Source organism: Vigna angularis, chromosome 1 (genome assembly GCF_016808095.1).
Source record: "Vigna angularis cultivar LongXiaoDou No.4 chromosome 1, ASM1680809v1, whole genome shotgun sequence".
NCBI classification, from domain to species: Eukaryota; Viridiplantae; Streptophyta; class Magnoliopsida; order Fabales; family Fabaceae; genus Vigna; species Vigna angularis.
Window position 1 is genome coordinate 59,220,809 of NC_068970.1, and position 22,278 is coordinate 59,243,086.

General features: G+C 35.2%; 5 protein-coding genes across 8 annotated transcripts; 3 read left to right on the top strand and 2 right to left on the bottom strand.

The window, feature by feature from the left end:
- The first annotated feature begins 58 nt into the window (after window positions 1-58).
- Window positions 59-5,298, top strand: LOC108319808 (uncharacterized). Of its 2 annotated transcripts, XM_052880293.1 has the most exons (8): window positions 59-2,644; window positions 2,755-2,845; window positions 2,982-3,139; window positions 3,243-3,294; window positions 3,399-3,478; window positions 3,551-3,644; window positions 4,189-4,338; window positions 4,441-4,582. In XM_052880293.1, coding segments are annotated over exons 1-8 (1,623 nt in total). In that variant the 5' UTR covers window positions 59-1,648; the 3' UTR covers window positions 4,443-4,582. The 2 variants fall into 2 exon arrangements, with proteins under 2 accessions (XP_052736253.1, XP_052736252.1); XM_052880292.1 differs by having other exon boundaries at window positions 62-2,644; window positions 4,189-5,298.
- A 1,190-nt stretch (window positions 5,299-6,488) lies between these two features.
- Window positions 6,489-10,285, top strand: LOC108332406 (uridylate kinase PUMPKIN, chloroplastic). 2 transcript variants are annotated; one of them, XR_008246468.1, is made up of 8 exons: window positions 6,489-6,787; window positions 6,897-7,035; window positions 7,396-7,449; window positions 7,752-7,843; window positions 8,083-8,309; window positions 9,210-9,386; window positions 9,520-9,712; window positions 9,913-10,285. XR_008246468.1 is itself a non-coding variant. In XM_017567664.2 (7 exons), the coding sequence occupies exons 1-7, from the start codon at window positions 6,597-6,599 to the stop codon at window positions 9,636-9,638; spliced, it is 999 nt and encodes a 332-aa protein (XP_017423153.1). In that variant the 5' UTR covers window positions 6,489-6,596; the 3' UTR covers window positions 9,639-9,907. The 2 variants fall into 2 exon arrangements, 1 of the variants encoding a protein (XP_017423153.1); XM_017567664.2 differs by lacking the exon at window positions 9,913-10,285 and having other exon boundaries at window positions 9,520-9,907.
- Window positions 10,286-11,611: 1,326 nt separating this feature from the next.
- LOC108333061 (uncharacterized) lies at window positions 11,612-16,888 on the bottom strand. 2 transcript variants are annotated; one of them, XM_052875315.1, is made up of 5 exons: window positions 16,753-16,888; window positions 15,799-15,976; window positions 15,627-15,716; window positions 14,013-14,782; window positions 11,612-12,325 (listed from the first exon to the last, which is right to left on the bottom strand). In XM_052875315.1, exons 2-4 carry the CDS (start codon window positions 15,895-15,897, stop codon window positions 14,453-14,455), a joined length of 519 nt encoding a protein of 172 aa, XP_052731275.1. In that variant the 5' UTR covers window positions 15,898-15,976; window positions 16,753-16,888; the 3' UTR covers window positions 11,612-12,325; window positions 14,013-14,452. The 2 variants fall into 2 exon arrangements, with proteins under 2 accessions (XP_052731275.1, XP_052731279.1); XM_052875319.1 differs by having other exon boundaries at window positions 15,799-15,920; window positions 16,753-16,886.
- An 88-nt stretch (window positions 16,889-16,976) lies between these two features.
- On the bottom strand, window positions 16,977-18,052 carry LOC128193323 (protein MKS1). Its single transcript, XM_052875312.1, has one exon. The coding sequence runs from the start codon at window positions 17,812-17,814 to the stop codon at window positions 17,179-17,181; it is 636 nt and encodes a 211-aa protein (XP_052731272.1). The 5' UTR covers window positions 17,815-18,052; the 3' UTR covers window positions 16,977-17,178.
- Window positions 18,053-20,148: 2,096 nt separating this feature from the next.
- On the top strand, window positions 20,149-21,645 carry LOC108332773 (uncharacterized). The gene is made up of 3 exons (XM_017568081.2): window positions 20,149-20,412; window positions 20,511-20,706; window positions 20,926-21,645. The coding sequence occupies exons 1-3, from the start codon at window positions 20,278-20,280 to the stop codon at window positions 21,387-21,389; spliced, it is 795 nt and encodes a 264-aa protein (XP_017423570.1). The 5' UTR covers window positions 20,149-20,277; the 3' UTR covers window positions 21,390-21,645.
- The last annotated feature ends 633 nt before the right edge of the window (window positions 21,646-22,278 follow it).

The following is a 22,278-nucleotide window of genomic DNA, read 5'->3' on the forward strand; positions in this document are numbered from 1 at the left end:
TGGAACCTTCGATGAATGCTAAACTCTAATAATGATGTAGACTATGATCTATCTTATCACCATCTCCTTTTCTTTCTTCCCTCAAAACACATGTCATGCTTCCCTTCTCCTTCTCTCTCATTTCCCTCACACCCTCTGTTCCGTACGCCTCCGGTCCCCGCCACCTCTCTTCCACCACGATCACACACTCTCTTTCCCTTCCCTTGTCCTTTCAATTAACTCATGTGAGTGACAAGCTCCCAGCTTTAAAAAAATACCCTTTTTTGATTCCCCTTTTTCAGAAGGAATTGACTTTCCAAGAACTTAATGCTGTGGGCAATAGAAAGTGGCAACGTTTGCCGTGTCAATTTATATGTGACCTCAACCACAAGGTATGGTATGGTGTGAGTGAGCATATCATATCAGGCCTAACACAACCCTTTCCTTCCCAGAAACACCATCTTTTCTTTCACCTTGTTTCTCCATTTACATAGGAATAGTAAAGAAAGTACAACATACCCAAATAGGCATATAGGAGACCTTAACCTATAGCACCCTCAATCAATACAAGAATATACTTATACTACCACACCACACAACCCGAGAAAATTTAAGTGCAAACTGCAATGCAGAGAGCAACAGTGCTAGCTGTAACTACGAAAGCCTATGAGGGTCCATAGTGGCCACCTACGAGTCTATGACCACCTAATTGGCCTAACACTTTTGAGTTTTCACTTTCGTTTTCTCAGCCTTCTCTATAGTTCCGTGTACTAGTGCTGTTGTAAGTAACAGCTTCTTAAAACAACAACGCTTGTAACTACTTGTGACCAAGTAACCAGTTGCCAATGAATGCCACTTTTCTAGTCACAGCAAACATAGCAGAAAGTTGAGAATCAAATCCACCTTTGTCTTCATTCGGGCTCACGAAAATTGTTCTCTGTAAATGGAAACGGTTATTAAAAATCCTTGCTTTTTCTTCCGTGTCTGACTTTAAGGTTACACTACGCCAATGCCACAGATCATAGGCGAGGATTACGAGGCGTGATATTAAGATAAGAAAGGAGAGGCATAACATTAACAAACACTATATCGCCGCTCGTGCGCTTTGGCAATCTTCAAATCCCAAAATCCAGATCTCGAGGCATTTTCGCTTGTTCATAACTGGTGGAAGAACTTTTGCCTATCATGAGGGTTTTTGTGTACGGCCATGATAGATTGGGGTTGGGGGATCATGTTGAATTGGGCATTGTTTGACTTGACAATAGCATGTAATCCTGGTATAGTCTCCACTTTGAACTAAGCTTGGACTTTGTTTCTGCTCTGTATTTGATGATTATCAATATTCTATGATCTATATAGTCTTTTGGGGTGTGTGGAATTGTTAATTAGTATTCTTTCTGTGCTGGGAGGTTTTTGAACTTGCAAATAAGATGTTGTCATTTACTCATTGGTGGTCAGTTGGTTCTTTGTACTTGGTCCATGGCCTTAACCTGTGACATTTACTATTCTACTGTGTTTTGCATAATTGGGGGGAGAAATTTGGTTCTTGTTTGGAATTCCCTATTTTGAGGTCCTGAGAAGTAGTGAATTGATTGTTGGGAGAAGGGTTAGGACTTAAAGGTGAGATTTTCATGTGGAAGGTGGTTTGTTTCAAATCTAAGTGTGAGATATGCTGGGCTCTGATGATGGAGATATTGATGTGTTCTTTGACTCACTGGATAGTTTGTCAGCACAAGATTCTGTTCTAGGCAAAGAAGAGTTTGGCTCTGAAAGGTGTGGTTGTGATTATGGTGACATTTGGGTGAAGGAGCCTGTTAGTGTGAAGGAGAGGAGGGAACGTTTTCTGCAGGATTTGGGTTTAGACGACGCGTCTTCATCCAAGGTTTGTTATCAAGAGAGAATGAACTTTGATGACTCATCTATCAGTTTGGGATTTGAGAGGATCAGGGAGTGCAGTGGAGCAACCTCAAATGCTTCAATTTTGCATAACGATCAGGTATCTGAGAAGGTTCTCTATGGAGGCAAAGCAGCTTCTGAAGCAAAAATCTCAGTGGATGAAGTGAAAGGGTGTCCCCAAGGTGAAGCAGATGCAAACTTTGAAGGAAAAGAGCATGACTTCCCTTCTACAAATCAGGAACACAGAGAAGCTGATTCGCAAGAATTTCAGGATTTTGATATGGGTAAAAGGAAAAGAAAAAACTGGTGGAAACGCTTTGTGAACGAGAGGAAAGGGGGTGAAGGAAATGTTAGATCAAAGTTTAATGCAGGGGCAAACAAAACTCGAAGAATAAAGGTAAGGCAGAATAAAAAGAGGTGGCTAGAGTTCAGTGGCCTATTCAATGGACAAGAGGTTAGAGCTCACCAAGGTGTAATCTGGACCATGAAATTTAGTCCCTGTGGACAGTATTTAGCGAGTGGAGGTGAAGATGGTGTTGTTCGTATATGGCGTGTTACATCTCTGGATAAATCCAGTATTTGTTTCACCTCAAAAGACAGCACTTCTAATAGCAGAGTGGAACGTAAAAACACTTCTCCTAAGAAGAAAAACTCATACCAACCCTTCATTTTCCTTCCAAATAGTATTTTTCAAATTGAGGAATCACCACTGCAAGAATTTTTTGGTCATTCCAGTGATGTCTTGGATTTGGCTTGGTCTAATTCAGATGTGAGTTTATAGCAAAAGCTCGCTATCCCCTTCTAATCATGCAATATGCTCCATATGTTCTTCTTGCAATTTTAGTTTTCCTTAAAGCTGATAAAAATTTCTCATGGCAGATTCTCCTTTCATCTTCTATGGATAAAACTGTTCGGTTGTGGCAAATTGATTGTAATCAATGTCTAAGTGTTTTCCATCACAATGACTATGGTATGTATGTACGAGAGCACCATGCCTTTTGGTTTGTTTTTTACAACCATACTTTAATTGGTCAATATAACATTTAAAGCACATACTTTGTTTATCTTCATAATCATAATTGTGTCTTTACTTTTAATGAAAGCAGTGACATGCATTCAATTCAACCCTGTTGATGAAAATTACTTCATTAGTGGGTCCATTGATGGTAAGGTTCGAATATGGGGGATACGTGAAGAGCGAGTCATTGACTGGGCAAATATACGAGATGTCATAAGTGCTATAAGTTACCAGGAAGATGGGAAAGTATGTCATGAATTCTTGACGGAATCTTTTATTGACTTTGGGTTTTGACACTGGAAATTCATGTCAGTGAGATTGATGAACCATTGGCTATTTACACATGCAGGGATTTGTAGTTGGTTCTGTTACAGGCACTTGTCGTTTTTATGTTGCTTCAGGTATGTACCTTTTGAGTTACCAAATACCAATTACTGTAGTTATGAAGCCCCTTACAAAAGATAAAATAGAAAGGACTATCTAAATTGGATTTCTAATGATTTAGGAAAATATTTCCAGCTTGAGGCGCAGATAGATGTACATGGTAAGAAGAAAGCATCAGGCAACAAGATTACTGGCATTCAGGTTTCATTCTATTACTATGATGCTATACTTTGTCCTTTATCTATTTACATTTAACACCCTTGTTGCTTGCAGTTCTCCCAAAAAAGTACCAAGAGAATTATGATCACAACAGAAGATTCCAAAATTCATATTTATGATGGCATTGAGCTTGTTCAGAAATACAAAGGTACACACCATTTGGCTATTGGAAGTATAAAAGGATTTATTCTTCCATCACCCACCCAAACAATACGTGTTTTGTATTTTCTTATAGATTTTGGTCATCTCTGAAATTGTGAATTGTTGTCTTAATTTGAATCATACAGTTGGCTATAATTTTTGTTGTCTGTTACCTCGGAATCATGACAAGCTTTGTCATATACTTTTAAATAATTAATAAAGAACTTCTGATGGCTACGTATATGTAACAGTTTTTTGAGCTCAACAGGGATTATTTTCTTTGCTGTATCCCTGTTAATGTTTGTTTCACTTTATTTGTCATACCTGTCACTTTAAACAGTTTCAAATATCATTGGTTGATAGATTGCAGATTAATTTTGAAAAACCCAAAAACTATTTCCTTATCTAATGTTTGACTTGATTACTTTGACTGTTTTGTAAGATGTATATGAGCTATTGGCATATGGATAAATTTAAGAGGTAGATGTTTCCAGTATGGTTGGTTTTGCATAAAAATTCTAAGGCAGTGTTAGTCTTATTACATGTGACAGGTCTTCCCAAGTCAGGGAGTCAAATGTCGGGTTCATTTACATCAAGTGGAAAACATATAATTTCAGTTGGAGAAGACTCCCATGTTTACATATGGAACTTGGATGACTTGGGAAATGCTTCTTCTAAACACACAAAATCTGAACGTTCCTGTGAGTACTTTTTTTCCAAGGGTGTTACTGTTGCAATACCTTGGTCAGATGTGAAAGCATATCAAAGGGGTTCTAGCAGTAACTTTTCCCACCATTCTTCAGAAATGCAAAGCCAATCAGAGCTTGCCCCCCATGAGACTAGAGATGCAGAGCGTTTTTCTCTTGGTAACTGGTTTGCCATTGATGGCACATGCCGAGGTTCTATGACATGGCCTGAGGAGAAACTTCCCAGCTGGGATTTACCTATAGCAGAAGACGAATATGATGAGCAGCAGTTATGTCAGAAAAATACTTGCCAAGACAGAATTGTATCAGAAACATGGGGCCTATCGATTGTGGTGGCTGGTTGTGATGGAACTATCAAGACATTCCACAACTTTGGATTACCCATTAGGCTCTAAGAGAATGTCATCACCATTTAACTTACTCTCTGTAAGGATCATTGGTTCAGCCTTGATGCCTTCCATGCATGAGAACTTTTGCTACTTGCCATTCAGGCTTTGCTTGGTAAAGGTGGAAAATTTACGAGGCTCTTTCAATGCCTGAGAATTCAACATAAGTGGCCAAGGATAGCCTTGGATAAATTTACAAATTCCAACACAGTAAATAAAGGAGGAAACAATTATTGTTTTGGAGGTAAAATGTTTTTTGAACTTTTCCAACTTTAATCCAAACATTCACTGCCTGGGAAGACAGAATCTGAAGCTGATGGCATCATCGTCACTGTCTTTTCCTACTCATAGGATTCTCCGTGCAAAATCCATGGTGAATGTCAAAGCTTATGACATGTTCTAGAAGTTTGTACACTTAACTGTTGAGATTTGTCTCTAGTTTTTTAATGTGGCTTTGGTTAGTCATGCCAGTGACCACACAAGAATCCTAATCTCTTCATCCCCAACATTGTGATTAGATGATTTATTTTGCAGTACAAATTTAAAATGCAATTGAAATTTTATTCAATTATGCCTTCTATAACTTTCTAGAGTTATGTTATTATTCTTGATAAAAAGTAAAATAATTGTGAAATGTAGGGGTTGAGTTTAATTTAACAGTCAATTCAAGTTTAATTGACTTAAATTTATCTTCTTTTTTTTATAAATTTAACAACACAATCCAACCTAATCCATTTTTAATTAAATTCTGTTAGATTAAATTGTTGGATTGAATATTTAAAAAATAATTAGACTTTATTATATTTTTTGAATGGAATTGTGAGGGAGAGTTAGAGGAAAGGATGCAGAGACGGGAATCAGAAAATTACGAAAAAAACCAAGAATGGGGGCAATGTCAAATATGTGAGTATGGGTATTTATGAATTTTCCCTAGTACTTCTTTTTCTTATAGGTAGACTATGCTTTTTTATATAAGTAGCTATTTTGAATCACGATTTAATTTTTATTATATTTTAATAAATTAATCATTATAAATATAAAACAAAATTTTGTATGCTATTAATTGAAATTTTATCATTTATGTTTTCTGATTATAATATCGTTTTTTTTTGTAAAATTAATGTTTATGTATTTAATTATTTTTAGGAGGTACTGAGTTGTCTTTTAGTTCATAAATTTTGAGTAGTTTTATTTTAATTTGGCATTGTAATAATTATATGTATTTTTATCTTAAATATATACGATGGTTACACTTTTTCCTTTGTAGAAACTATAGTAGACATAGTTCATTTCGTCAGTTTATTTTTGCTTATTTTTTAAAATATATTTTCTTAATTAAATAAAAAATTATTTTGATGTGTTTGTCTAATTTGCTTATTTTAAGAATAAGTAATTTTATATTTTTTTAAAAAGAAAAATAAATCCTAACAATATTAAATTATGGATTTTTTAAAAAATTATTTATTTAAACAAACTTATTTGAAGTTTAAATAAAGTGATGTTACTATTAACTGTTCTCCTTATATTAAGATAATTAATACTAAATGCATCAAAACAGTTCTCTCACAATGTTTATTGTTGTCCTTATATACCTTAGCGCGTTCGTTAAACCCTTGGTTTTTGTTATGTACTTATGATATTTGGTTTTGGTTTTGTCTGGTTACCCATGGAGACACTTGGATTTATTGTGCCCTAGATGTTTTGACAGGGAAATTGTGTTTAAGATATAATACTATAATATAATTGTTTCGAAATGAAATTGAAAATGAAAAATAAAAAATAAAAAATCAAAGTTATCTTGAGCGGCAACTAAAACCTCGCAACTGAGGGTTTGGCGACAGCAGTAGCACGGAGCCAAGCTCTCCAATGGCACTATCCACTTCTCTTTTCTCTTCCTCTCTTTCTTCTTCTCTTCATTCATCTTCGCTTCTATGTTTTCCGAAAACCCTCTCCCCTTCCTTCACGTCTACGCTAGGCAATTCAACCCTTCACGCCAATTTCGTTGTTCGCTCCTCTTATTCCCAAATGGGCTCTTCCCCTGATCCAATCGAATTCAGGTTTATTTCTTTTCTTCTTGTTTTTGGTTCTCCAACAAGCTGTTTGTCTAAATGTTTCTGTGGAACTACGATGGTAATTGTTGTGGTTGAAAAAATATTTTTTTGGCAGGAAGCCCATTCCGTCCAGGGCTCACTTGGAGCTCTCGATGAATGAAAATAACAAGCCATCGTATAAATGGCGAAGGGTTTTGCTCAAAGTCAGCGGAGAAGCACTTGCAGGAGATAATTCTCAGAACATTGACCCAAAGGTAACATTAACTCTCTATTTGTCTGCTGAGTTCTTCTTTATATAATAACAACTCCTCACTTGTAGACTGTGTCGATGACTGTCATAGTGACATGAGTGGCGGCATTTGTCTATGAACCAATAGATGGGGAACTCATGACAAGATAAAAAAGTAAAATGTTTAGCTAGATATATAGGTGGTAACAGGTCTTTAGTTTGGCTTATATACTTAAAAGGGACATTTCAGGGAAATAAGAAAAAAAATATTACTAGAGACGAGTGGCAATGAATACTTCCTGAAAACAAAATGAATTGAAGCATTCTCTTATATCATGGTGTTCTCGGCAATGTTTCTGAATTTGTTTTTTATGATTGGATACAGATAACCATGGCCATTGCAAGGGAAGTGGCAGCAGTAACTCGCCTTGGCATTGAGGTGACTATAATGGATTCTTTTTAGACTAATAATACATTTCTGTTTCTTTTGATGTGGTTTTCAGTTTCGTCCACACAATTTGTTGATCATTTGGCTAATTGATTGTGAGATTTGAGTAGTTTGGGGTTGTTATTGATGTGTTTTATAAATTAATCTTTCGAAGTGTTACATGGATCTAATTTGTATGTGGCAGTGAGATTGGGAGAGTCCACTACAAGTTAGAGCATTTGACTTGAACTTATTCAAAGCTTTTTAACTGGTTTTCAGACTTTGGTGTAATAATAAGTTGGCTCATTTTTCAGGTTGCACTAGTAGTTGGTGGAGGTAACATCTTCCGTGGATCGGCCTGGGCTGGAAGTAGTGGACTAGACCGCTCGTCTGCTGATTATATTGGGTGATTTCCTCAATCTTTCTCAAATGCCTAGTTAGATCTTCTGTCAGAACTCTTTTTGCGTGCTTACAAAAGTCTGTTAAGTTTATCTCATAGATTAAGTCAGAGCTCTTCTGTGCTGGTTGTTCATTTACATTTTCAACTTGCTATGATCCACTGTACTTTGGGTTACTTAAAATGTATATACTACGGTTGAAGTAATACTTCATGTTTTTCAAATTTTTGTTGAATTTATCCTCTAGGATGTTGGCCACTGTCATGAATGCTATATTTCTTCAAGCAACAATGGAGAGTATTGGCATTCCTACTCGGGTGCAGACTGCATTTCGTATGTCTGAGGTTGCAGAACCATATATACGCAGAAGGGCTGTGAGGCATTTGGAAAAAGGAAGGGTTGTTATTTTTGCTGCCGGAACTGGAAATCCATTTTTTACCACAGACACTGCTGCAGCACTCCGATGTGCAGAGAGTATGTCTTATTTTTATTGTTGTAACCCTACCTGTTTTGATCTTGAAAATGGATTTACTTTATTTTTCGTTTTAAATTTAGTAGGAATAAGCTCAACTATCCCTTGTCTTAGTTTTATTTTCTCTGTTTTTGTTTGGATATAGGATTAGGAAAGGGAAGTGTTTATCTAATCCCTTTCCACCACACTTTCCATATAAGGAAAACTAATATATTCATTTAATTCAGTTTGTTCATAATGTGAATTCATTTGGACAATTCTTCTCTTACATGGACTTATCCTAATTGTCCTTCTTTAAATTATCTTTGGTTGTGCTCATTAGCGTATCTTTGGTGGTTCTCAAAGGGTTGCCATAATTGCTTATCTTATATGTTGCTCTTTAGCTTATCATTGGAGGTGCTTTCGTGTGATTCCAAGTTCAGGATGTACAGAGTGTTCTTTTTTAGGGTTTCTTATCCTTTAAGCTAGGTCATAAGTGACTTTTCTTTATAATTATCTCATGAAGTTGAGTGATGGAAAGATTTTCTCAATTTCTAGCATTCTTGATTTTTATTTTGTGAGCTAGGTCCACAAGTGGCGAATTATCATTTTGCTTATTTTATGGAGTTTGAAAATATTATCTTGTAATCTTTTCTTTTTCATGGTTTTTCAAAATCAAGGTCAAATTATTCAAAAATTTCTTTTAAGAATTATTCAAGAGACAGAACATGAGGTAATCGGTCCACAATTAAGTTAAACCCCTCCTGGGTTTTCATCACTACCAAACCAAGTCCTACCTATTTATTGTTGGCCAGGGATGTAGATTTTTTACGTCAATTTGTTAATGTTGTGCTAAATTTGTTTTCACTTCAGCATACGAGGTGAAGTATTGTAGTGGCTAAATGTTGTTCCATCGTATTCAGTTAATGCAGAGGTTGTACTCAAAGCAACAAACGTTGACGGAGTTTATGACGACGACCCAAAGCGTAATCCACAAGCACGTCTTCATGACACACTAACATATCAAGAGGTAACTTCAAGAGATCTGTCAGTGATGGACATGACTGCCATAACTTTATGCCAGGAAAATAATATTCCAGGTAACGTCATGCACATAAACTCTTATATGAACTACTTTTCTAATTAGTATCAGTTTAATTGTATCCTTACCCTCTCAAAACTGAAGTAACTCACCACGATAAGCTGTCTCCGTCCTTCCCTTATGGTGTGCAGTTGTTGTCTTCAATTTAAATAAACCTGGCAACATTGAGAAAGCTATTAAAGGCGAGCGAGTTGGCACTTTGATTGGGGCAAACTGGAATTCTACCGTATACGAACATGAAAATATATGAAGTCTAATTACCAATTGATTCTTTCTCGTGTGATTCCTATACAACCTTCCTGGTGAGGATGCCAAAAATGTCAGGTGCATTATTAGGTTTTGATGGATTTTTGAAGGGTGCTGTTGAGTCACAAATTTGTAAATATAACACTTTAAATTATTATTTGACGTGTCTCTCCAGGCTTGGCATTATTTTTACTTTGCCATCTTGTGGTTTAAGCAAAATATATTCGACTCCTGAACTTCGCTCTGTTTACCTAAATTCGGTGTTTTTTTGTCCCCAGCTCTCCAATTGTCACCAAGTACGAATTGCATTTCATCATTGGTTCAAAACAAACGTACACTTTTGCTATCCTCCTTTCTGAAATGTGATTCAGAGGAAGTGGAATTCGGGTGATACTGATTTTTGTCACCCTCTTTCCATTTTCATCTAAAGTACTGAACTATCTGGCTAGGACCCTTTGTGCTGAAAACCATTGTTATGGAAACACAATCAGGAAATATGTGTGTATATATAGAAGAAAGAAGAAACGAAAATTAATTAGCATATTCATGTTTGAAATTTTCGTTGCCTTAGGTTACATATCCTTGTACAAAAAATATATCATCCAGCTTTACTGTTTTCATTTCTAATTTATCTTTCTCTGATTCTGGGAATTGCATTTTGATGTTTTCGTATAGCTTAGAACTACCGATCTCAATTAACTCTTTCATGCGTGTGTTTTACATATCATTATTTGTTTCAACTACTAAATTTCAGTGTGTTCTCCAGAGTGCCTACCTAGGAAGACTTACTTGAATCGGAAAAGTTGAAATTCATTCAAAATATTATAGATTTTATATTTTTTTAGCTGTTGACGAGGAGAGTAGAAATTTAGTTTTCAGCACTTGAAACATTACTGAGAAATATTGATTTGGAGGGCCTACAATGATACCTCTTCAATTATTATACTGACATGAATTTTCAGAGCTTAAATTCGGGAGTTATTTTGGAAAGGTTTTTCGTATCCCTATCACCCAAAACATTGTTGCAACTGTAGTATTAAAATAAATTTATTAAACAAATTTAAATTTATAAACATATAATCAAAATTTAAAAATAATAATAACATTACTAATATTAAGCATTACAATTAGTAATAATAATATAATATAATATAATAATACTATAAATAAATTTATATTTTAATAATGAAAATATTAATAATATTAATAAATAACAATTCATAATGATTTTTAATAATTTTCTTCTCATTTCTTCTCATTTTTTTCTTAATTCAAATAATTTCATTTTCATTTTTTATTTCTCTCTCAAATATATTCACTTGCATTCTTCTAATTCCATCCTCTGACCCAAAAACAATAAATTTGGTTTTAGTACATGTTTCATCCACCATCCCAAGTATTTCTTACATCTCTTGATTATTTTTTTTATTCCAAAAATATTCTATGTTAATTTAACTTTTATCATTTAATTTTTTTTTTTTAAATCTTAAATCTCTCTACACCTCCATGCTCCTACACTTGCACATAATGCAGAAGGAAGGCACAACTGGAAAGACTTTTAAAGTTATTTATTTTAATATGTTGTTTTAAAAACTTTATCATGTGTTATTAAAGTTATTTATTTTAGTTATTCTATAAATATGTGGCTTTATTGTTTTTAGTCCTTATACGTATTTTTTTTAATATATTTAGTGTATGCTGTCTAAACTTTCAAGGATTAAAAAAAATTATGAAAACTAAAGAGGTATATTGAATTGGAGTTTTTAAATATTTTCGTTATAAAAGAAAGTCTCCTGTTATTCAATAAAAAAATTTAAAAAATAGAAAAACATATGATGATGTTTAATCGAAATTATTGGAATTTTTTAGAGGATAAAAAACCAGTGATATTTGAAATTTTAAAATATTGAAAATAAAATAATCTTTTATTCATTATCATATAAATTCCAATAAATTACTTGTTAATTGATTTATAGATTCTGTGACTTATTTCTTAACCTATATAAATTTTATTGTTATGAAATAATTCATATAGGGTTTTTTATTACGTGATCTAGTCCTTCCATGAAGGTCTCGAAGACTCATTGAGATGTGATCTCATTACTCTGTCTGCTTGTTGTTTCAAGCTCTAATTATTTTTGCCTTCTCCACCAATGCAGAAACTCACAAATACATATAGGTGCTACGATAGGTTTCAGCCTCAGCTTCCAATCATTTCATGGATGATTCCTACCTGCAACTGCAAATTTTGTTGAAATAAGATACATTACATGCCTTCGTCTGAACATATTTACTTTCCCGAGGACTGTGGGATAAAAATCAAACCTGAAGAGTGTTGTGAAGATAACACTGCGTTGTAACATCCCAAAAATACAATCTAAAACTATATGATAGAATAATTACATTGAATAATATTACAGATTAGTCTTACATTAAAGAGAACGTACGGTCGTGGCCGAACGGCCTTACAGAAAGACCATAAATTAAAAACCGAACGTCATAAGTAATTCTAACCGAACGGTTTACAAAAGCCTATACCGAACGGTCCAAACAAAAGCAAAGGGAAAAGGTAATCGAGCGATCACCTTACTATCAGACTACTATTGACCGAACGGTTCTACGGTTCGGTCTTAACTTCTACCTCTACTAAGTTATCTTTCTTCAGCGCCTCTTCCAACAGCTCGTCTCCTTCTGCTCAATCCACACGGATGATCATTGCAACAGAAGGACAACCGAACATACAAAACAGACAAGACAGGAAACACAGGGTAAACTTATATAATTTAATTCATGTATAAACATATATTTCACACAATCAACCAAACAAGATAAATTCATCATTCGTTCATACAAAGCCTAATACTAGACTGACTGTCCGGACTGTATGAAATCTGTGTAGCTAGGACGTTCGTGCACCCGGGTGATGTAGTAACTAGGATACCCTCAACAGCTGTCACCCGAGGTTAGTCCTATCTGTCCAAATTAACCATAAGGACTAGGACCTCCTGCCGTTCCCACACATGACTTATCCTCCTCTACGTGAGGACGAGTAATCACGGAACATCAGGATGAACTGCCAGCTTAGCATGCCCACATTCATACTTTACCAATTCCAATATACATTCATGAGTCATTCCTCCCCGGAACGCTCGTCCATAATCCAAAACATTTCATCCATATCATATTCTCTTCATCTTTCATGATTTATCATCTCAATTTCACCTTTGTACAAAGATTATTAAGGACACCAAATACCGAACGTTCAATCCTAACTCAGAACGAGAACGAACACTTCGAGCGAGACATAAAGGTCTCCAGTTCCAGAACAGATTAAGACCGAGAGGGTTATTATCGAGTTGAGAAAGAAACCGAGTAGAATCATATATCACAATAACGACTAGAACGAACGTTACTTACAAAGTGAGCCAATTAAATGAACTGACTCTTGAGAGCTCAAACCGAACACCGCAAAGACCATGCCAAGTGCTAAGACTCTAGGCCAAAACCAATGAATACAGACACTTCAAAGAATAATACTTAGAAGAATTCACATGATGAAACCGTACGCTTATAAATACTTAGCTTATTTGAATTTACATCAAGAAATTCGAATGTCAGTCAATGGCCGAGCACGGTAGAGAAAGAAATCTATTGAAGTTGGATGAACGCTATTTTCATCAAGATAGATTATAAAAGAAAAGAGAATGAACGCTTGGTGTAAGACCGAGCACTACTCAGTACGAGCGCTTGGTGTAAGACCGAACACTACTAAACTTATAGTAAAAGGCTTGATAAATATAATAAGATACCATTTAGAGTAGTGTTTAAGAACAAACGAAGATATACAAATACATACATATATATATATATATATATATATATATATATATATATATATATATATATATATATATATATATATATATATATATATATATATATATATATATATATACTTAAGTTTATAACCGAATACCAAGAAACAACTATGCTTGGTCGAACGCTCATGCACAGTATTTCGAAACGAAGACGCTCGTCCTCAACTAGGATTCTTCCCAAATGAAAGAATCCAATTCCAACCAAGTTCACTAGAAAAACCCGAACGGTCAAGGACCGTTCAGTGATGAACGTACTCTTTCATAGGGGAAATTCATACTTAGAAATCATTTATCTCAATTCAATTCTCACCATATATCTTCATAATTTCATATATTCATATCATAGTAAATTTCATATACTTCATACATCAGAACATAGCAACCATCATATTTCATATAGTCAAACATCTCAACATTCATGCTTCATTTAAATTTAGCAACTCAACGAACGTTCATGCAATACAGCAACATACAAATTAAATTAGATAAGCTTCCCTTACCTCTGAGCGTGACCGAACGTTCCCAGAGGCAGAAATACAATTTCACCACTACAGGTTCTTCTACCGTCAACGCTCGACAATTCAAACTACACCAAGTAAAACCAAAACACTCTAGAACCACTCATTTGGAGAATGGTGATCAACACATGAAACCAGAACTGGGTTTGCATGTCTAGGAAAACGAACGACTAAGTGAAGAGAAAGACTTACCAGCTCAGCTTCACAAACCGAACGGTTTATCTGGAAGCTCTTGACGCCGGGAGTGCTTCTACGGTGTCTGAACGAAGATCGGAGAAGAGAAAGGGTGAGATTTCGTAGAGAGAAGATGAAGGAGATTTAGAGAGAAGGAGGAGAAAATGAGATTTTTCAGAATCTGGGGAAGAAGGGTACATGCAGAGAGTGTGGCGTGAATTTCTGAAAATCAAGTTTTCTTTCCCACGTCAAAACGAGCGTCTGCTCATCTGCCAACACCTGCCTTCCACCAGTTGAGTGTCGAGCCCCCCTCTTGACACGTGAAACCCACTAAAGCGAATCATGAGTGGATTTTTAATGGTCCTGACATCTTTCAAGTCCCGTGATATAGAATCAAATAGCAAAATTTCCCTAGCAACTGATAAGTTTAGTCCAATATTCTCAACACTATCTATAATGCTCTTCAAGGAATCAACTATTGCATTGTGCTCTTCATTCTGCTGCTGAACATTATGAGTAAACTTTCTTTGGAAGAGTTTAGCAAGTAATCTATGAGCTTCTTTTGCAGAGAAAAGAGCCTAATACATTTGAAAATAAAAAATACTGTAAGTTGGGAGAAACAATATAATTTAAAAAAAAAAAAGGCATATAGATAAAAATAATACCAAAATTTGTGTTTCATTGGTAGGTCTACTGTAAGCACCATTAGCTCTTTCAGCATGCCATGATTACAATGGGGCAACTTTCCCTCCACCTTAACTTTTTCTTAGCTCTAAGTGTGTGTTTGTTGTGTAACCTATATTGCGTTCAAAGTTTTAATCTCTAGTACAAGTCCCTTTATCTTCAATCACTACCTAAATATTCATTTAATTGACAATTGTTCCTATCATATCATGTCTATGACAAACAACAAATGAAAATAGCATGACTTCACTGAGGAAACCAAGATTCCTTTCGTGAAGGGAAGTTCGATTTGAAAAACAGACAACATATTTCCGCAGCCACCAGACAAAAAATTCTGAGGTTCAAAAATTGTTCTGTTTTTTTTAAAGAATTAAGGTCTGCTCGGGCGCAAATATAAAATGGGAAAGAGGAAATTGGAAAGGTATTTAGACTATAACCATGTAAATGGACGTAATATTATTAACATTCTTATTTTCAACACCACTTTGCCTAGTCTGAATACATCTTCACTATTCACCTACTCAATCAAGTGAACCTTAGGGGTACAAGTTATCGCACCTAAAAGTCCAAACCATTTTCAGTTAGAAACATGAAACATCAAGAGTTGAAAAATAATAAACGAGAACTTGCTCCAAATATCACTTGTCTATAGTTTAGAAGTTAAGAGATTCTATAGTTTAGAAGTTGAGATTGGTTATCCGCAACATAAGAATTGAAATCAGAACTAATACAACTTACCTCTATTAACTGTCCATTTGTAACAAGTCCTGGGCACAAATCATAATAAGGACACCCAGCAAGAAATGTAGAATGAATTGGGACAGGAACCTAGCAGAAGATTAATAGAGAATAGAGTGATGATTTCGGACAAAAAGACATTGTGATAACTTCAGTCACAAAATGGCCTTACATTTGAAATCAGACCAAGAGCTGCTTTTTTAACTTCACCAACTGTGATGTCTGTGTTAGAAATTCTTTTGTCAACAGTCTGTTTGAAAAGAGCTCTCATGGCTGCAAGAGTTCCTATGAGAACTGACAAATAAGAAAGAAAAATTCTGCTGAAACCCTATGGATGATGATTGATTTCCCTGAAGATGACGTATCCAGAAATTAATATTTGAAAGTTCCCTAAACTCATCCAATGAATTCATGATGAACTCCTCATTAACAGGTGAAACACAGAGAGCGTGACATAGACTTCTACTTTTCCACATTAAGGCCAACCACTTCTCAATTGGAACATTCTTCCATTTAAAAATTTTAATCACTAGTTGATATGCATCATTGAATAGTTCCACGAAACCATGAAGATTTGCCATGGAATTAAGGAATCATCACTATAAATCATACACAAACTTCAGAAACCAAAATGATTAAAGGAAAGCGGACCTTCAATTGTAGTAAATCAACTATGTTATAGAATAGAATCATTAAACTGTCAGATAGTGCAGAACAATCTCCCTCTTCTAAGGGATTAAGATGAGATGTACTCAACCATATATCCAAAGCTACCTTGACATCTTCAAAGATTTGTTGCTTAGTGTATAAACCAAAATAAGCTTTTGTCAATAAAAGAATTTTATTAAGGGATAAAAAAGAAATATGATTACAAAGAATTAGAATGATTAGAACTTCCATTTATAATAATAAGAAAATATAAGCAAAAGAGATGGAAAAAAAACATTAATGATGCAAAGCTGTCCCATCCCTCAACATAACAATAAGGGAAAGCAAGCTAAGCCTTAAACAATTGAATTTAACATCATAAAATGATCATGGCATGACATCATCAGTTATACTTGTCCATCTTAAAAAAATATGAATAGTTAATTGAGAACGAAGATTATAAGCATATTTTTGGTACCTTCGAATTAGCTTCAGCTTCCTGTGTACATACACTCAATTGAGAATTAATCACTGCTGTAGAAGCATTTTTAAAGATGCTTTTAGTTGATTTTGAGGATTTTATCTGCGGCGAATTTAGTTATGGAATTCTTCTTCACACCAAACTAACTGATAAAGACTTTACAAAGGACTCCAATTATTTGTAACGCAGCACAAAACGGTGGATCTCACCAATGACCATAGTTTGAAACTTTGAATTCAAGAGTGCTCTCATTTTGTATTTTTATTCTTTCCCCTTGAAGCCACAAACAACATCTACGCACTACAAAACTTTGGTCACAAAAGTCACCCATAGTTGAATCTTCCACCATTTTCCCTTTCCAAACCTAATCAATAGTCACCATACCAAAAAAGAAAAAACTCAAAGTGGTAATGAAAATCAAAGTTAGTCGAAGAGATTGAAGAAGTTCGGCGACGCCAGCGGAGAAATCGCGGAGGCAGAAAACAGCCCCGAAGGACTTGCAACGAAGCTGTGAGTAGACCAAAACGGGCTCAGGTCGTGCCAAAAAGACGTCGCCGTTTGCGGCTCGTTGAAAAACCCTGGCGCTATCTGAGGCAATGTCGCCGGCGACAATATTCCGGGGAACTGACCCACATCCAGTCCTTCCAACATCAACATCACGTCCTCATCCCCGCCGTGATCTCTCTCCCTCTCCGATGGGCTTGTCCTCTCGATCGACGCCAGCCTCGCTGCCGGCGAAACGTCGCCGGGTCGGAGAGCGGGCTCGTCACCAGAGGATGGCCCGGTGAGGCGCTGGACCACGTTCATGAAGTCGCTGACGGTGACGTGGAGGACTTTGGGAGACACGGTGTAGATTATCACCGGCTTCCGGTTCTCTGGTGGCGGCTGCGGTAGGTGCGCGTTGGGGGGAAGTGGCGGCTTGCGGGTCTTGTGGATGGTGTGGGAGTCTTTGCTAACTCTGAGCGGCGGTGGACGCGTCCCTTGGAGCTGGAGCTCTTTCTTCCCCGGCGGGGATGATGTTCCGGCGCCACTACCGGAAGGAAATTCCGGCAGGCTCATGGTGGAGGTTGTTGATTGAAAGAAAAACAAAACAGTTGTTGTTGTTGTTGAAGTCGGTGTTTTCTGTTGGACCTCAAATTACTATGTTTGTAATTACTGTTAATTTATTAGGAAAGGAAGGAAGGACCAAACAAAAAGACAGACTTTGGAGTTTGGACCAAATAAATCATTTTAATTTTCTTTTCAGATTCAAGGAAATTTATGAGCATTTATTGACCAATAAATGTTGATAGGTCAAAACACGTGTTCTTCTTCTGTTGACAATGAGATATTTCCTTAATAATTAAATTATTATTAACTTTTATTCCCCCTAGTTCAAGATAAGACTTTTATTTTGTTCTTGATGTGTTTTTAGGATTCAAAATCCAATTTTTATGTCTAATATTTTGCTTGGGCACTAATTGGATCTCTACGAAATGTGATTTTGTCCTGTGTGGCCTCAATTGGCATTTTGGATGGAGCACTTCCTAGAAAAAGACAGATTTTTTTCTTTCTTTCATGACTTTTCAAAGCTAGCTTCATAAACTAACTAGAAGGTGTATGTCTAGATCACATTTCAAACTTTCAATACCTTTTGACAAGTATTTTCCTAAACTTTTTCAAAGTTTTATTTTCTTTAAATAAGTTTTCAAGCAGACACTTCCTACTATTCTAAATTTGAAAGTAATTAGGGCTATATTGTGCACAATGGTGAAAGTAAATTGTAAAGAGTTCAGTTCTTAAAAATAAAAAGTCACGTGTTAAAAAGAAAAAAAGAATGTAAATTGTTAAAAAGAAACATCGTCGATAAAATCTTTATTTAACCAAAATTAACTTGAAATTGTGTGTTTAGAATTGAGTTGAATTCAAGTGAGAGTGAGTTACAATTAAAAGGAAAGGAAAGACCAATTGGTAGATATTTCGCAATCATTTCTCAACAGAGCTTCATAGATCACAAGTGATAAGGTACAGAACTTCACTGAGAAAATATCACAACAGGTGAAATACGAGACAAATTGGGCTGGATCCAACGAAAAAAGATGGTGCTTAATGAGATACAAAATAGATACAAGTTAATTTCACTATTACTTCCTGCACCTATCCCAAAATCTATCAACTCGGAATCCATTTTCCGGAACCCGTTAAAATAAACCCAGAAATTTCTTTCCGGTAGACAATCACACCACCCCTGTTTCGGAAACATTGGATAGGGTGCACCAAGAAATATGATAGGGTGCAGGAAGTCGTTGCCAATTACTTTTAGTCAGGCCCAGATGAAATACAAGAGTTGAACGGCCCAGTTGAGTAGTAAACTATGATAGGAGCTCAGAAAATAAATATTGTGATTAAGAAAAATATAAAAGATGGAAGTTCAATTTGAGAAGTCCATTTGTTAAAGAGGGAGTAAGAGTGGGGCACCTTCCTTAAATTTAAAACATTTGGCTAAATTTTACGTTGAGTTGGTGTTGAAACAAAATGAAAAACATAATAATAAGTTGTATTTAGATGTCTACAAGTTAATTAGTGTTAAGCTAGTTTTATATTTGATTGCCTGGCAATGGATTCAAAATTTAAATTAAATACTTAATTTTATCCAGTTTTAAATTCTACTGTAAAACATCGTTAAACTAAATTTTGCTAATTTATATAGTACAAAATATCAAAATGTCATCCAAATTACCGTACCATTATCTCTGCCGCACCATTCTCCACATCTGAGATTCATCCAAGAGCCGAACAGGACAAGGACTAGAACGACAAATATTAATTAGGCAAATCTTTACTAGTTAAAGAATTTACCACATTATTATTATTATTGCTTTTGGTATGATTATATATTAATTATATTATCATGATTGAAATGCTTGAAGTCGTCCTAAAGCATATAGAGCCAATGAAATTGGTTAAAGTGGCGTGGACCAGGTTTACTTCTAACAAAATATTTAATAGTCCAAAGTATTACTAATAAAAAATGGTTTAACAGATTTTTCCCCTTAATTAAACTAATTATCTCCACTCGAATTAATCCACAAAACTGAGTTTCGGATAGCGAATATGCGTGATTAAGAAGAAAAAGACATGAGACGCGCATTAATGAGTTGAGTTAACCGTGAGAGACAGTTCTAGAATACATTGAAAACACATAGTTATGTCATTTTCATGGTTATTAAAACAAAGAATTAAGATAAGGATATTCGGACATATCAACTTTTTATTTTATTTTATTTTAAATTTTTTGGTTCCTTTCGTTTGATTGATTTAATATATATATATATATATATATATATATATATATATATATATATATATATATATATATATATATATATATATATTTAGCTTATCAGCAGCGGGCCTCATCTATAATCTGTCACCACACAGGTGCTATTTCCACCGCCATTCCTTCTTATATATAAAAAATCCAAACCTCACACTCATTTCCACTGCACACTATTCTTCTCTTTTGACTTGGACAAAACGGAGATGGCAAGTTTAGAGGAAGACGAGTTGGTACAAATGGTGCAAGATTTTATAGAATCAGAATCAACATCCTCCACTGCTTCCACTTCCACAAATTGCCACACCTTAACCCACAGAACCCAATTTTTTATTCTGCAGGTACTGTTCACCAGTCCAATGTTGTTTTTTTTTTCCCAACTTTGTCTTGGTTTAAGGTTGTCTCTCATGTGTTTTCTCTATGCTGTAAATGGTTTCAGGATATTCTAAGGAGTGAGGGTGATGCAGCACCTGAGACCAAGGTGTTGAAGTGTGTACTGAAACATATGAGAGGTAGAAAGGGTGCAGAGAAAACAACCAATCTCAGTAGATGGCTTGCTGTGAGGATGAAAATGGACGGTCTTAATGCTTCTATATGCCACACGTCTTGGGCCACCTCTCTGGGTTGTCCTGCAGGTGGGTCTTTCTTTTTTCTGCCGTTTTCTCCACCCCTGGTTAAATCCGTGTTAAAATTCAAAATGAAATATCCAAATTTGGATTCATTTGGTTTACTGTTAGATGTCAAAATTTGAGCCAGAAACGATGTACCCTTTTGGTATTTCTTATGTTAAAATTTGAAAACTGTCCTTGGATGTGAAAATTATCGAGCTTTTATGTTTGTGCAAACATGAACAGGTGAATACGAGTATATTGAGGTGACGGTGGAGGATGAGGATTACGGTAAACCTTTGAGGGTAATAGTAGATATAGATTTCAGGTCCCAATTTGAAGTTGCGAAGCCTACGGAAGACTACAAAGAATTGACAGAGTCGGTTCCTTACATTTTTGTTGGGAGTGAGAAGAAGCTGTGCAACATAATTTCCTTGCTATGTTCTGCTGCCAAACAGTGCCTGAGAGAGAAGGGTCTTCACGTGCCTCCATGGAGAACCACATCGTACATGCAAGCCAAGTGGCTTTCGGTGAGTCGTAAAGAGGGTAACCGTGAAGGATCAAAGGGTGATGTGATTGGTGATGAAGATAGTGATATTATTGGTAACTGGGTACCTCCATTGCTGAAACCAAAGAAAAGGGATTTGGGTGGTGGATCTAGTTTGTCGAATCAATTATCTAACATGAGTAGTGTAAATTATTGTTGCTAGCTAGCTAGGGGAGTCTCTTTATCATCAGAACAACCCAATTTTGGACTTCTATCCGCTGTTAACTGGGTGATCAACATCACAAGTATTTTTGTATTCTACCTACACCACTTCCATGAAATAAGCACTTAGCATGGAAAACAAACAGACAACCTCTGCTTACGTTAATTTTTGGAGTTTAGTTCTTTATTTTGTTAGCCCTGTAATCCACTGGAGGAGGATCCTGTTCTTCAATAAAGGAATATCCTTATCTCTTTCATTCTTTTTTTCTGCTTCTATTGGGAAAAAAAATATATCCTAATATATATGTTATGTGAACCATCTGCCTTTTACATGAGAATCGCGTTTTTCTGATTTAAGTTGTTTCTAAGGGAATATAGATGTGATTTCCATTTTATATTGGAAACATTGAGAGACACAAGTTATATATTTTCGTGTTTTAAATGTAAAACGTCGAATGTGTATAAGATGTGTTGGAAAGAAAGAAAATTCTTTTCTTCTTTCTGCCCATATTAGACAAATTGTAAAATAGATGTAAAAAAAAAAAAAGTATCGAAACATCACTGTACTTATCTTTTTTAATTCTGTAACTTTTTATTTTTGACATTTAATACTTGACAATCACTTTTAAAGATAACGTATAATAATAATACAGTCGTTTAAAAAAAAGTAATCTTTTGTGATAGTAAAAGAAAAGATGAAAAAGTGAATGTGAAGGGTTGTAAATGAAGTGTTAAAGTAATAAATTTAACATTTAATATGTTTTCTATTTCTTATATGAAACGTTTAATTTTAATTAGATCCTTATATAAAATTAATTTAATTAGTATATGCATACTCGTATTTAACATCGTCTTCATCGAATTATTCTAGGTGATATTGAAATTGAATA